Consider the following 12,806-nt stretch of genomic DNA (forward strand, 5'->3'; position numbering starts at 1 on the left):
TCGGCCAGGGTGAAGCCCAGCTTGATTTTCACAGATTTGGCTCTCTTAATAATCCATCAACCTGCACAAAATGATGCCAGAGAGAACCTTAGATGCGACGGATCCCAGGCCTATATCATACTGGTTTTCACATGGCATTCTTGCGCCCTTTTTAAAACTAGGATGACGGTCCAGGAGCTCCATTCGGCTGGTATTCTGTTTTTGTTCCAAATCCTCCGTAGCATGGTTGTCAGAACGTTCGCCAAGATCTCGCCACCTTCTTTGAAGAGCGCGGAGTGTAAACCAACAGGGCCAGGTGCCTTATCGTGCTTCAGGATTGAAATCTCGCGCTGGATTTCGATTGATGATGGTGGGTTGGTGTCAATGTTACATTCAAGCCCACTGGGTTCTTCCAGCGGTTGTGTTGAAGGAAACCAGGTGAACTGTCATTGGAAGTACTCAACCCACTTCTCAAAACGGCAATGGAGGGAGCGAATTGTTCTTGCGTCTTTCTCGCATATTGCACCACTGACACCTTCCATTTTTGACCCGTTGATCGAATCAGTTGAAAGAAGGCACGACTGTTGCACGCAGTGAAAGCCTTCTCCACCTCCTGGACCTTCGAAGTCCACCGGGATTCCCTGTCAGTCTTGAATTGTGGTTGTCCACCGGTGGCTGACGGCTACGTGGTTCAACTTGGTCCACGGCTGATTCGCAGTTTGTCGCCGCCAGGTTACGCGATGCGAACGTTCATGTTGAAAGTTCGTACTCGTCAGAAACAGTTCATGATCAGCACACAGCTGAAGGAGTCGATCTCCGTTGTCTGTGTGGCGAGCATCGACTCCAATCAACCGCACAAATGTGATTCCAAAAAGCTAAAACAGCCTACTTGAGCATTCATATCACCTTCAAGGATCACAGTGCCAGTGCTTTTTACCTGACGAATGAGCCCAGATAGCTCTCGATAGAAAGTATCCTTCTCAGCATCAGAACTGCAGTCCATCGATGCATAAGCCAACACTACAAACAGGCGCCGCTCTTTATGCCGAGGCATTGAGGGTGACTGAACTGGATAACCAGACGGCGCAAAGATGACTGTTCACTGGGATCCAATCCAGCAAAGCGCGTTCAGCTCTGGGGCTGAGTGCGACTCCCACGCCATATATTCCACGAGTCATCGCTTCTGGGTCACCGGACACACAGAGGGGGAAATGTGAAGGAGCTGAATTCATTCTTGGCGTTCTGAGGTGCACAATCACGCCCGGGTCTTGTATGCGTGTTTCAGAGACACAGCATATATCAAATTTAAGGGAGTATGAGGTTTCGGCAAGCATTGCCTGTTTGTCAGTTTGACAGAGTAGGGGCGTTGCAAGCTTCTATATAGAAAGGATCTCGTGGATTTAGAAGGGTGTCATTTTGTTTGCTGTTAATAGGCAGCGAGGGGCATAAGGCCTCTCGGTCAGAAAACTGACAGTCAAGTGGCCCAGCGACGTTCGCTTGTATGGTGGGAAGGGGCTGAAAAGAGGCATCTGTGGACGCCGAACTGCACAGGCAAGCGATACTTTCTGGTTGCCCAGGCCGAAGAAGGGGGGTTGGTTGAGGTACCCCGCCTTGAGCCTTTGAGTCAAAAGTTTGTCCCATAAGGCAGTGGAAGGATGTAGAGTTTTGTTCGGGGACCCTGCCCATAGCCTCTTACTCAAAAGTCTGACCTGCTCGGCTACAGGGGGTTGGCTTAGCCCGAGGGTGAAGGTAGTAAGGCATTACTGTCTCATTCCTCATGCGGCTGCGCACAGCAAGCGCCTTTTGAGCGGCACCAGACTCTTTGGTTTCAAAAAAATTTCGACCGTAATGGACAATGCACCGGTGGTCAAGGTCAACCTTGGGCGACCGGAGTGTGCGGTTTTTAGGGTCGACCTTTTCTAACCCGTCCAACTTCGAGGGAAGGCAGCATCGCTGCTTCCATAGATATGGACATGTTGGTCGCCCGTGGAAACACCTTACTGCCTTCACATTCCTGTCGCAGAGGACAGTACGACATTACCCCCAGACTGCCTCGTAACACGACTACGCGTAGTACGAGGTCTCGCTGCTCTTGGTCTGACTGCTCCCCTTTGGCCCTCCTGGCATGATTTCACCTTGTGGAACGACGTTCCAGCCAGTGTAACCCGATGTATCATTGCAGCACTCAAGCCCGGCCACCACGCCAAGGTGGCAGCTTTTGGTCGGGCAAGTCGACAGGATCAGTCGATATGCGTAGTTTGGGTTCAAACCACAGGCCTCCGTCAGTAAGTTTGCGGCTTAACCGCTGAGCTTAGTCTTAGTGTGCATGCAGATGATTCGGCTGGAAGCATCATCCAGCAACTAACGAAGACCTTTTTATGTTGAGAGCACCAGCTTGCTTTCTGGTCAGCAAATGGTGTCAATTTCCGGGGACGAACTAGCAGGAACGAGATTCATCACTAGAATTTTTTTGTAGATTTGTTACGCCATCTGGCTTTGGACGGAGGGTACATATTAAGCTGTTGCAAAGTGGCAACCCGCAAGGCAGAAAACACGCAGAGAACAGATGATCAGCAACATCAGCATATCCGCTAAATTCAGGTAGCCTTAGCTACCCAATCCACTGGAGCCGTCGTTGTTGGTTTGGAATCACGGACGGTCACGAAGAGATTGGACCTAACTATGGTGTGACGGTGTGTACCTACGCGACCCACTGAGCTCTGCTGGAGGTTGTCCATGCGACGCCCGCGGAATCTCTCGACCCAAGTTAGTCGGTGGCGAGAGTTCCGATCAACACAGTCTCCTGGCCCTCCAGGTTGGAATATGTGTGGCGAATGGTTCCGTGAAAAGTCATGTATTTGCATTTCCCGTCAGACAGTGATGCCCTGCGGTCAGGCTTTTGAACCAGAGACTGGTCGAGGACCGTAGTCGTCTGCCCCGACAGTATTCTAACCAACATACAACCACGATACAACTAAAAGTAATATCATGCTACATCGGCCGTTGCGTGGTGCCGTCAGTCGGGCCGCCTCACTTTTTGCATACGGCGGGGCCGGTAAGCGAAAATGCCTCCCTTCTTTCTCTTTCACATACTTTTTCTTTCTCCCCTCTCTCCAACATTATTAATAACTCCCGTTGTAGGGAGTAAGTGTTGATTTCGTCCATTCTTCACCGGTTTAGCCAGAAATATCTGTGCCTCCCCCAGCGCCGACATCCTCAGGCATCTCGAAATCAGTTCTCAAGCCTCAAGCCGGTTCGAGCAGTGGAACTGAGACGTCTTCACGTTTTCGAAAATCGTCATCTCAGACCCATAATTCGTGTGGGTTGGTGTCGGCGAATTTGTCGTGAGGCAGCTGGGAAACCGAATAGCGCGGCTTCAATCAAGGACCCGGGGATTATCTGTATTAAATTACAAGCGGACAAAGGCGGTATATACGTTCACAGCATGTTTTCCGAATGCTTCCGAATAGTCCGTGTGTCTACGGCATGCCAAAGGCGACTAGTACGCTATCAATCACGGTAGGACGGGCTAATCAAAATAAGGACGCAAGACTCTTGAATGCTGTAGTATACGGTGTCTGTCAGTTTGATTGATTTATATGTAAGTTTTGGTGATGTACAACCTTGCTTACTGGTCTTTGGTTCATGAGCTTTATTTCTGTTTTCCATCCACAGAAATTGTCGTGAACACCTGCCTTCGGAGAATCACTGCCCCCTGGTGCTTCCATAGCGTGAATATTACAACATTGTGTACCAACCTCCAAAAAATACCAAATTCGCGGGTGCCGCCTTCGCAGTAAATCCTAGTTAGCGATGCGTTCATGCTCGCGAAGGTCAATGGGGCTCTATGAAAATACGGAGCCAAATGCCAGGAGCTCTGAGCAAACATAGCGCCGTAGTTGCAGAATAAACGTGGTTGAAGGAGGACAACGTAAATCTTTCGTCCGCGCGCAAATCGAATGTTACGACACCCAAATTAACGGACCGATCGATATTGGGATATTAGAATCGATTTCTCAAAAATACGACGTTTTCAGTGTTGACATTTCGTAGTTGAAAATCAGCACAGTTAATTGGTTTCCCCCTAAATTTCCCTGTGGGCTGTTTCACTGCGCGGACTTTTAACGCCATCAGTCACACCGAAATGCACGCCTCAGGAAATCAGATAAACCGATTTGCGGCGAAACGTAAATCGCCCACAATGGATGAAGGTTTCGGGCAGGTTCGTGGAGGTAATAGTGTATGGATCTTACTAGAGCCTACGGTGTACGCGAGGACGCAAAATTGTTGGGAGTCAGCCCCGCAAACTTTTACCCCGTATCTTCCGCTCTACTAGACGGATGCCAAATGCTATGGCTTTGGAGCCCTTTATTAATTGTCCCGAGCAATCGAAACGTTCATTATATTCGGATACCGCTCACCAGGTTGGAACAAAATAGGCTTGCAGCTGATAATTACCCCGCCCTTAGGTTGGGTTTTCTTGCGCATTGCCAAATGTCACCATGGATGTATTCATGTCCTGTTTACTGGCAGCAAACTGCTGAATTGCAACTGACCAATCACACCAGGCTATCCATACCCGGCTTTCTGGAATCACCAGATTGCTTGCCTAAAACGAATCCCTTACTAAATCCGGGAGGCTGCAGTTGCCTTCACGACACTGCAGTGAGGACCAGGATGATTAATACGACCACGTGGCTAGGGATACATGATACCTACCCAGTCAGCACGCGTCCGCGCCTGGGTGCATAATGTATGCGGAATCTGTGCAAAACTTCCGCTATAACGTTCGGCTTTTAAAATGCGGAACATTGAGACGTTTAACAGGCAGCAAAGCTTCTTTATTTGTCTCGCAATAATAGAAAAGGCACAATACCATGTATTTCCGGATCCCTACGGAGTACAAACCGTCGATCGATTCAAATGGCTTCCTTTTGTCGTGCAGCGCCATTATTCCCGGGAGGCTTTTCGTTCTGCTTGTCCTCATGTGCGGCTGAGAGTGTGATTTTTGTTGCGCTTTGATATGCTTTGTTCCTGAAGTGTTCACGTTCCAAGTAATCGTCCATGAGCCCAAAATTCGTTCTCGTTGCGCCTAGAGGCTCTTCCAGGACACCGTTATCCGGGAGAGTACGCCAGGTGGTCGCAGCAAGCGGCTGTTTTCGATGGCTGACTGGTGAATGCGTCCTTAATGCCTTTGGTCCAATTGCTGAGGGTAAGGTTCCGAATTATTCGGGTGATAGGTTCTAGATATGCCGCGTTGGACCGTCCCGAGGGATAAACTAGGCTGTGAATTACCACGCTGTTGGCCGGTGGTTTCCCTAATCTCTGTCTTCAGCGCTTTGGCTCTAGAAGGCCATTCACCACTGTGGTCCCTAGAGAGACCATCGGTTATTACAGACAGCCCATTGGTGCACAGGTGGTGATAGTAACAATACAAATCAGGTGTACGTGCACTAATAACAGTCTTTACTCTGGATGACAGTAGTTGGTTGCAACAAGTATGAAAATAAATACAATGCGAAAATGGGAGCGAGTCAAAAGGGAACTTGTCGTATGTGGGGGTCCCTTGATGATAGTCCGGACGAACGTGTTTTTCTCCGCAGTGCGACGGCTACACCAGTTCCATAATTGTCCGTGGACTTGTGGGGAGGTTGACTTCCTGATCCCTGCACGCACGAGAGTCTGTGGGTCCTGACTGGGTTCGGTTTTCTTTTATGTAGGTCCCAGTGCATGTACGTGGGCGCGTCGGCACGTGAGTGGTTGCTACGCTGACAAGGCGGTGCAGACAATCGATGTCCGATGAGTCGGCTTAATGTGAGGTGTTTGTGAGTATGATAAAAAAAGACAAGCCTCGCGATCCATTGAGCGACTGTGACGCGACCGTGACTGAGCAGTCAAGTATGTAGGTGACTGGGTTGTTACAACTACTGCCCCCAGTGGAAGAGAAATCAAACAGCACCGGGTGGGCATGGTCGAATCGGTAGTCGGAATTGGGAAAGCTACCCGAGAAACTTGGGCAATAGCCTCGATCCTGTGTATCAGTCCGTGAATGCGTGAGTGAGCATGGCGAAGTATCCTTGAACGTTGACATTATAGACAAATTCTTGTCCACGAACGTATGTCTTTGTTTATATTCGCCAAAAGAAACTTTTAACAGAGTCGTCGGGGGTTGAAATATAGTGCAGACCACGAGAAAAACATTACCAGCGCATCGCCGATGGAGCGAACCGATGCGTGAAGTCGGTCCAGAATGGTGGAAGATGGACCGACGTGGCATTGATATTCGGCTGAGGTGATAGGGGGTCGATGACTGAGCCGTAGGTGTCTCAGACATGAATAGAAATATGAATATATGGGAGTCTAATTAAAAAACTATGTCTATATTTTGTGAGTTCAAAAACCTTGGGCTCACCAATTATTAGTGCACAGGTGATGATGTCCATATACAAATCAGAAGGTGTAACACAGGCACGGTTTGGCATGAATTCCTTTTTCCACTAATAGTTGCCTGTGTATACTTTGTTTCGGAATATGTTCTATCAATTTGCATCGTATGTGCGAAAGCAATGCTCGAGTAGATCGCCGTTTTCTAGTGTAATGGCAATATGTCCCAATATCAGCGGACTGGGATTCGTGTTGATTGGCCGTCTGAACAAGCTTGACGATTTATTTTCAAGCTGATTTAGCGTCCTCTGCAGTATCCTGGGTGCAGCGCGGGTTGCTAAAAAAGCTCACTCCAACCGGATGGTCAAGATCAGCCTTTAAAAGCAGCGTTTGTTAACAAAACAGTGTACTGTTTTGATGAGAGGGTTAAATGCGCTGAAAGGAAATCACAAGTGTGTAAGATAGCACGCTGTGATTATAATAAGTTTGATCCGCCAGCCACTGATGGACCCTCGCGTTTTTGTTGATATCCAGCGGTTACCCACTAGATCACGCGTCACAAACACCCAAACCGCGTAACAATTTATTTTCCACCTGCAAACTGAGCCGACGACATACACACTACTACAACATACACACTAGCAGCCACCACCTGCGTCACGCGCCAGGCTTGCGAAATTCAACCTTATCAGGTCAAGTTGTGTTCGTTTTCGTGTAATTATCAAAGAAGAGTAGGCAATCACGTCTTCACAATGCGCCAAGAAATGGGAACGCGACTCGGTCAAAGAAAACACTAGCGCGCACAGGGCAGAAAGTCACCCGAGCTTGCCATTCTTCAGGCAAATCACGACACATGCATGGCATCTCTACTGCAGAAAAGGCACTCCCACGTCCGGAATTTCATCCAGGAAAACTCCATAACTGTCCCTAAACTTTGAAATACTTTTGGCTTTTTCCCTTCTTGCATTTTATTTATTCTATTAAGTATACTCAACTTTCGCAGTTATCATTATTCCGGTGAAACAGACGATTTTTAGTGCCTGTCACCTGATAGTCAACCTAATTACATTACAACCAGACCATCAACAGATACATATCTGGCTGGTATGCACCTCTCTGTAGCAGGGGAAACGTTCACCTTTCTTCTCTACGGTTCCGAGATTTCCGGCTCTCCACCATCATGATAGCACATTTTAGGGAGAATCTGTGGTGGGCTGGTATTCCCAGCGTCTTGCTGCTAAGTTTGAGGTGTATATTTGCTGTCTTATATCAGGCGTGAGCATTCCTGGTTGTGAACAGGTTCGGCTGCCCGTTTAGAAACCAGTTCGTTCCCACATGTCCAAAGTATCTTTCAAAGTGGACAAATAGCGCTTTATTTATTTTCCATGACCAAATACTCTATCACTTTTGTCTTCTAGGGTTTTTGTTGCTTGCATACAGAGTAACGGGAGTTGCATCTCGAACTTTATCCTACCCAGTAGATTAAGGATCAATTTCCAACGCGTCTCCGCAAGTCAAGACTCCATGCAACCTCCTGACTTGAAATTATCGCCGAATGTTCCTCATTTCTGTTTTGTTTGACATCTTGGTCGCATTAAGCATGGACGTTCAGCATCGAGATCCCAGGACTTAATATTAAACCTGCTTTATGTTTGCAGCCACGTCCTTATTGAAACCAAACTGCCTTGGTTTCATCCGCTTTTGCTACTCACCTCGGTGCTGTGTGCGCGATAAAAAACCTCCCACTCCAAGCTTACATCCTACCGTCTCTCCGCCAATTTATGCCCATATTGTTTATCCCGACTACATATTAGCATTTAGAAACCATAATTCACTATCAATAACCCTAGATTGAAATTCTAGAAGCCTTTTTCTCCAATTAATTCATAAATTTACTGATCAGATGGAACCAGACTGAATCCAAAAACTGCACGCAACACTGTTGTTTTAATCTCCCAATTTGAAATAGAACCATAACGATGAAAGCACACTTTTTTGAAAGTACAGCTGTGATGTATTGAAAAAATCTTTTGGATATATTAACTAGTCCAGGGCGTATAATGGTAAGTGATCCCCAAAAATATTTCCAGGACTCAAAGTCGCGCAACAAGGGAACAAATGATCCGCACGTTGTGCTTCCAATTTACGATGCGATCCACACAAAACCAACTTGGAGATTGGCGGAGCCTGTATTTGCCTACTCAACTCGTAGAAAGTTGGGAGTGGAACCGAAGGCTGATATTCTCCAAGAAATAAGTTTACGTAGGTGGCGGGAAAGGTGGTGATGAAAGTTCGAATACAGGTTCGGATAATACTAACAAAAGGATCACTGGTAAAACTAGTGATTCCAAACAGAGCAGAAAACAGAAAGAGTCTTTCAGGAAAGGTCTTGTGGAATTAATTCTGTATGTGTTTCGACAGTCCCTGATCATTTTCTTGTAGGCGAGGTGAGGACGCCCCGGTTTTCGAAGTGGGCTCATCAAGTTTGGGATATGATGAAGATAAAAGAGGTCCAGGAATAGCTGCAAAGGAGAAAGATGTCCTTGTATGAATGAGTATATTTCTGACGTTTTTAGCGTTACTATTACTACATATATAACGGGATCGACACTGATCATATCGCACCAATGGAAGGAGCCTGGATGGAACATATGAAGTCAATGCTTCGCCCCAGTGTCCGGGTAGGAAATGTGTTCATTCACCATGAAATAAATCATAATGCTTTCTCAAACTGCACACAAAACGATGAGGCACAGATCCGTTTTGCTTTATCATTGTTTACCACGACAGGTGCACATGGAGCTCGACTCCAGAAACACCCAATTTACTCCGAATAATGTGCTATGTTCAAGGAAGGACAGCAATTTCGTTCGTTGTTCTGGCATTAAAAATTGCGATGATATTTGGCACTATATGTTATGTGGTTAGCCTAAAGAGTTGTTATCCGGGTGCGGCAAGCTCAGGAATCAATTCTCGGACATGAACTGTTCAACACCCGTGTAAATCCAGTGCCCCAAACATGGAGTCTCCGTCTCTAGCTATTGATTCCGTAGCAGCAAACATCCTTCTTACTTTTCGTTGCTTATTTCTTTGTAGACTTATACGCAACAATATGATGTCGTTATTTCAACCCCAGTGGTGTGACCTCTGAGATCATTGTCTCGGAGGACATGAAAGTGGCTCGCTGCTCTTAGATCTGCTGCATATTTCAAGATTTCACTCAAACCTTTGAAGTATGCTCTCTTTAGTTAGTACAAATAGAGTATTTCGTCAACTCTCTGAATCTTTAATTTATACAAGTGTTCTGTAGATTATGTGCTGTCCGCCAACGGAAAGAAGCCCAGCAGCTCCAGGTAGCGTTTTTGCTACCTATATTTAGAATAAGATATAGCCCGATATATAGGCGCCTGTTTCTTTTCAAAATATAAAAATCTCAATATTCTGGTGAAACTTCCGAATTCTGGTATTTGCGCCTACTTAATATAGTGTTTTTCCTTGGTGCACGAGAAATGTGAAATAAATCCTGCCGTTTTAATATCAAAGCCGGTTCCTTGGCGGCACATGGATAAAACCCCACCGCCTCAACTACCTTGCATATGCTTAGTTTGCAGAAAGGATACTCCACCTCAGAAAGAACATTATGTTAAGTCAGTTTTTGTCCTGGGTGATTTCCGAAATACTTGCATCGAATTTTCTAGCCTTGGTTATTTATATCATAAAAAAGTTTGTCACAACTTTGTATGCATGAGGGTGGTTATCTATGTTAGTTGCGACGCCAACCCACGAGATGTAAGGTCAATTCTTCTTCAAAGTGTATCTAGAAAAACAGTGTGTATTCCGAACCTGTCGCAGCTGTTTCCATTACCCAGTTCACTTACCTCTGTCAGGCCTATTGCACGCAGTAGTTTCAGAAAGACTCGCAGCGTTTACAGCGTAAGCCAAGTATTCTTCATAGCGCCTGTTTTATTTCCCCAGCACTTGACTACACAAATACTACCAACTGTAATTCCATGTTTTATTTCGTCGTTGTTGCGCCCAACCTTCTTTTTAGGATAGAAGAGAAATACACCTGATTGCAAAATACACAGTGTTTGAAATATTTATGTGGTTTGCGCTTTAAAAGCCGCCGTCGGTTGCGGGTCTGAGTCGTTGATGCATCTGAGTTGCCAAAGAGCCTAGTATCAGTAAGCACTAATATGAAATCCTCTATGTTTGCTGTACGACTTTATATCACACGTTTGCATCCTGTCAACATTTTTTAAGTATGAACTCTCAAAAAACCACAAAACAGCGAGTTCTACACAACTTTGTTCGTCCAATTGTAAGAAGCCCAAGTCTTTTGCAAATAATCGCCTTTGAAGCCACAGCTGACAGTTTGAAATATGCACTTATTTGTGAGCCACATGCCACTTGATCTCCACTATACAGAAAGTGAGGCAACACAAGGTCTTCGTTTGACAACTGCTAAATTTGTTAACACTTGACAGTTTGTGCGCCCTCTAGATACCCCATTAATGTTACTCGATGAAGAATGTCCCAATAGTAAAGCGCAATCTCTCGTCTGTTCCCGGCTCTTCAAGTTGTTGTGGTTTAGCTGATTGCAATCCTAACCTCAACTTACCAAATTATATTCGATTTCTAGATCAGATAAATCCAAAATAATGTGCTTATCTACACTTTTGTTGGTGCATCTCTTGAGTAGTTCTTATTTTCTGTTTATTTTGAAAACTACTTCACACTCATTAATAAGTGTCTATAGCTTTTTATTGCGCTTGGCGTAAAAAACTAATCAAACGCTACTTTCAGAAGCTTAAGCTTATTATTATTGAGGTTAAACGCTATTTTGAGTGGTTTTTAAAAAACAGCTGCTTAATTTTCAAGATCACGTACAACCTTTGTGCCGAAATCCTTGTCCCAGTCTACTATCAGTATTGCTATTCGGTCGATGAGCTCTGAGATGCTGCAGCATACTGAGCGCCTACAAAGATCAACTAACTTAATTTCTCCCCATGAAAACCGTAATAGTCCGTCCCTGATGTCTCTTTTTTGGTGTCATAAAGTCTCCTTTAGTAGAGACGCAAGTGCCTTACTTCTTGCGATACACCATTCAATTCTCTGCCCGTCAACTTCGCCGTTGTCAATAGCGTACTCTTCAAGAGCAACATGCAGGCCCTGGTTATCCTATCTGGTGGATGTCATATTTAATTTCGTCTCCCCAAATTACATTGGCCGGTTGATACATTGAATTTAACGCAGCCATTCTTTTTGCATACAGGTTTTCCGTTGTGACTTCATACAGCTATTGTGGCAGCGGTGTTTCAAGTCTCAGCAAACGCTAAGCTGCATTCTTAAACCTACTAATTTCTGCCAGCAAAGCATTTGTCTCAATGCCAAATGTTTGCGGTCGCCGTTGGGTTTCGTTTGTTTTCTTCCCATTCTCTGTACAAAATATATTGTCAGACTGCTTGTGGAAAACTATTTGGGTCAAGTTTAAAATAGCTGTTGCCATAAAAAATCTGAACCTTTTTTGTTTAGACACGATAATCAAGAACAATCAGTAGATCTCGTGCATTGTCCTGAAAACAATGATATGATAACATTTATAAATAGCATAACCAAATAATTTGGTCGCGGTTCTTGGTGCAGTGGTTTGTACGCGCTAAATCACTCATTGCTAATGATGATCACATGTTAATCTTCCGAAATGGCTGAAGAAGCGGTCCATGCTGACTTTGTTATGCCAAATGTTAAAAATATGATAACAATAGCACAACCAAATGATTTGGTCGCGGTTCTTGGTGCAGTGGTTTGTACGCGCTAAATCACTCATTGCTAATGATGATCACATGTTAATCTTCCGAAATGGCTGAAGAAGCGGTCCATGCTGACTTTGTTCTGCCAAATGTTAAAACTAACATCAAACAAAGAACTAGTATTCTGGAAAACAGCACTGAATTTTGTCTGTGAGAAGATTTGACATTGTTTGAATGTGAAATATCTTGTTACATAATGTTCTTATGATATGTGGGCGGACGGACAGTGCATAGTGATTAGACTGGGCAAAAAGCAATGATTCTCAACCTTTATTTTCCATCTTTTCAGGGCTCCTACTCGTAATGCAACCGGTACCTAATATTTATGCATAAAATAGAAAGTGGAACAAGCAAGAAAGAATGCCCAGACCTGTTTTATCATAGTAAATACCCACTAATAGCCCTTAAGGAAGAGCAATCGAATAACACAAAAGCACTGCCAGTATTATCCTCTGGAAAAATACAACCCTAAATAAAGAGTTACAGTGGAATATATAAGGGCAAGCAATTTCCACGAAAGTTAAGTTCATTCACGGTTCCTAGTGAATATCATACCAAGCACCTCAAAAAACTGGGATTTTCAAGCCGTGAAACGCCCAAACAATTTGACACCAGATCAGGAGCATATGT

At 45.1% G+C, this 12,806-nt stretch overlaps 2 protein-coding genes across 2 annotated transcripts in view; one reads left to right on the forward strand and one right to left on the reverse strand.

Moving 5' to 3' along the window:
* Window positions 1–4,898: 4,898 nt before the first annotated feature.
* The window catches only part of T265_08729 (hypothetical protein), a gene marked incomplete at both ends in the record, with an annotated part of 84,000 nt that continues 76,092 nt past the window's right edge, over window positions 4,899–12,806 (reverse strand). Inside the window, one exon of the mRNA XM_009174609.1 lies at window positions 4,899–5,185. Coding sequence (XP_009172873.1) covers window positions 4,899–5,185 — 287 coding nt within the window. The remainder of the gene's footprint in view (window positions 5,186–12,806) is intronic.
* T265_08730 (hypothetical protein) overlaps window positions 8,804–12,806 on the forward strand; it is a gene marked incomplete at both ends in the record, with an annotated part of 81,115 nt that continues 77,112 nt past the window's right edge. Inside the window, one exon of the mRNA XM_009174610.1 lies at window positions 8,804–9,044. Within this exon, the coding sequence (XP_009172874.1) occupies window positions 8,991–9,044 (54 nt within the window). The remainder of the gene's footprint in view (window positions 9,045–12,806) is intronic.

The sequence above is a fragment of the Opisthorchis viverrini genome, assembly GCF_000715545.1.
Source record: "Opisthorchis viverrini unplaced genomic scaffold opera_v5_231, whole genome shotgun sequence".
Taxonomy (NCBI): Eukaryota; Metazoa; Platyhelminthes; class Trematoda; order Opisthorchiida; family Opisthorchiidae; genus Opisthorchis; species Opisthorchis viverrini.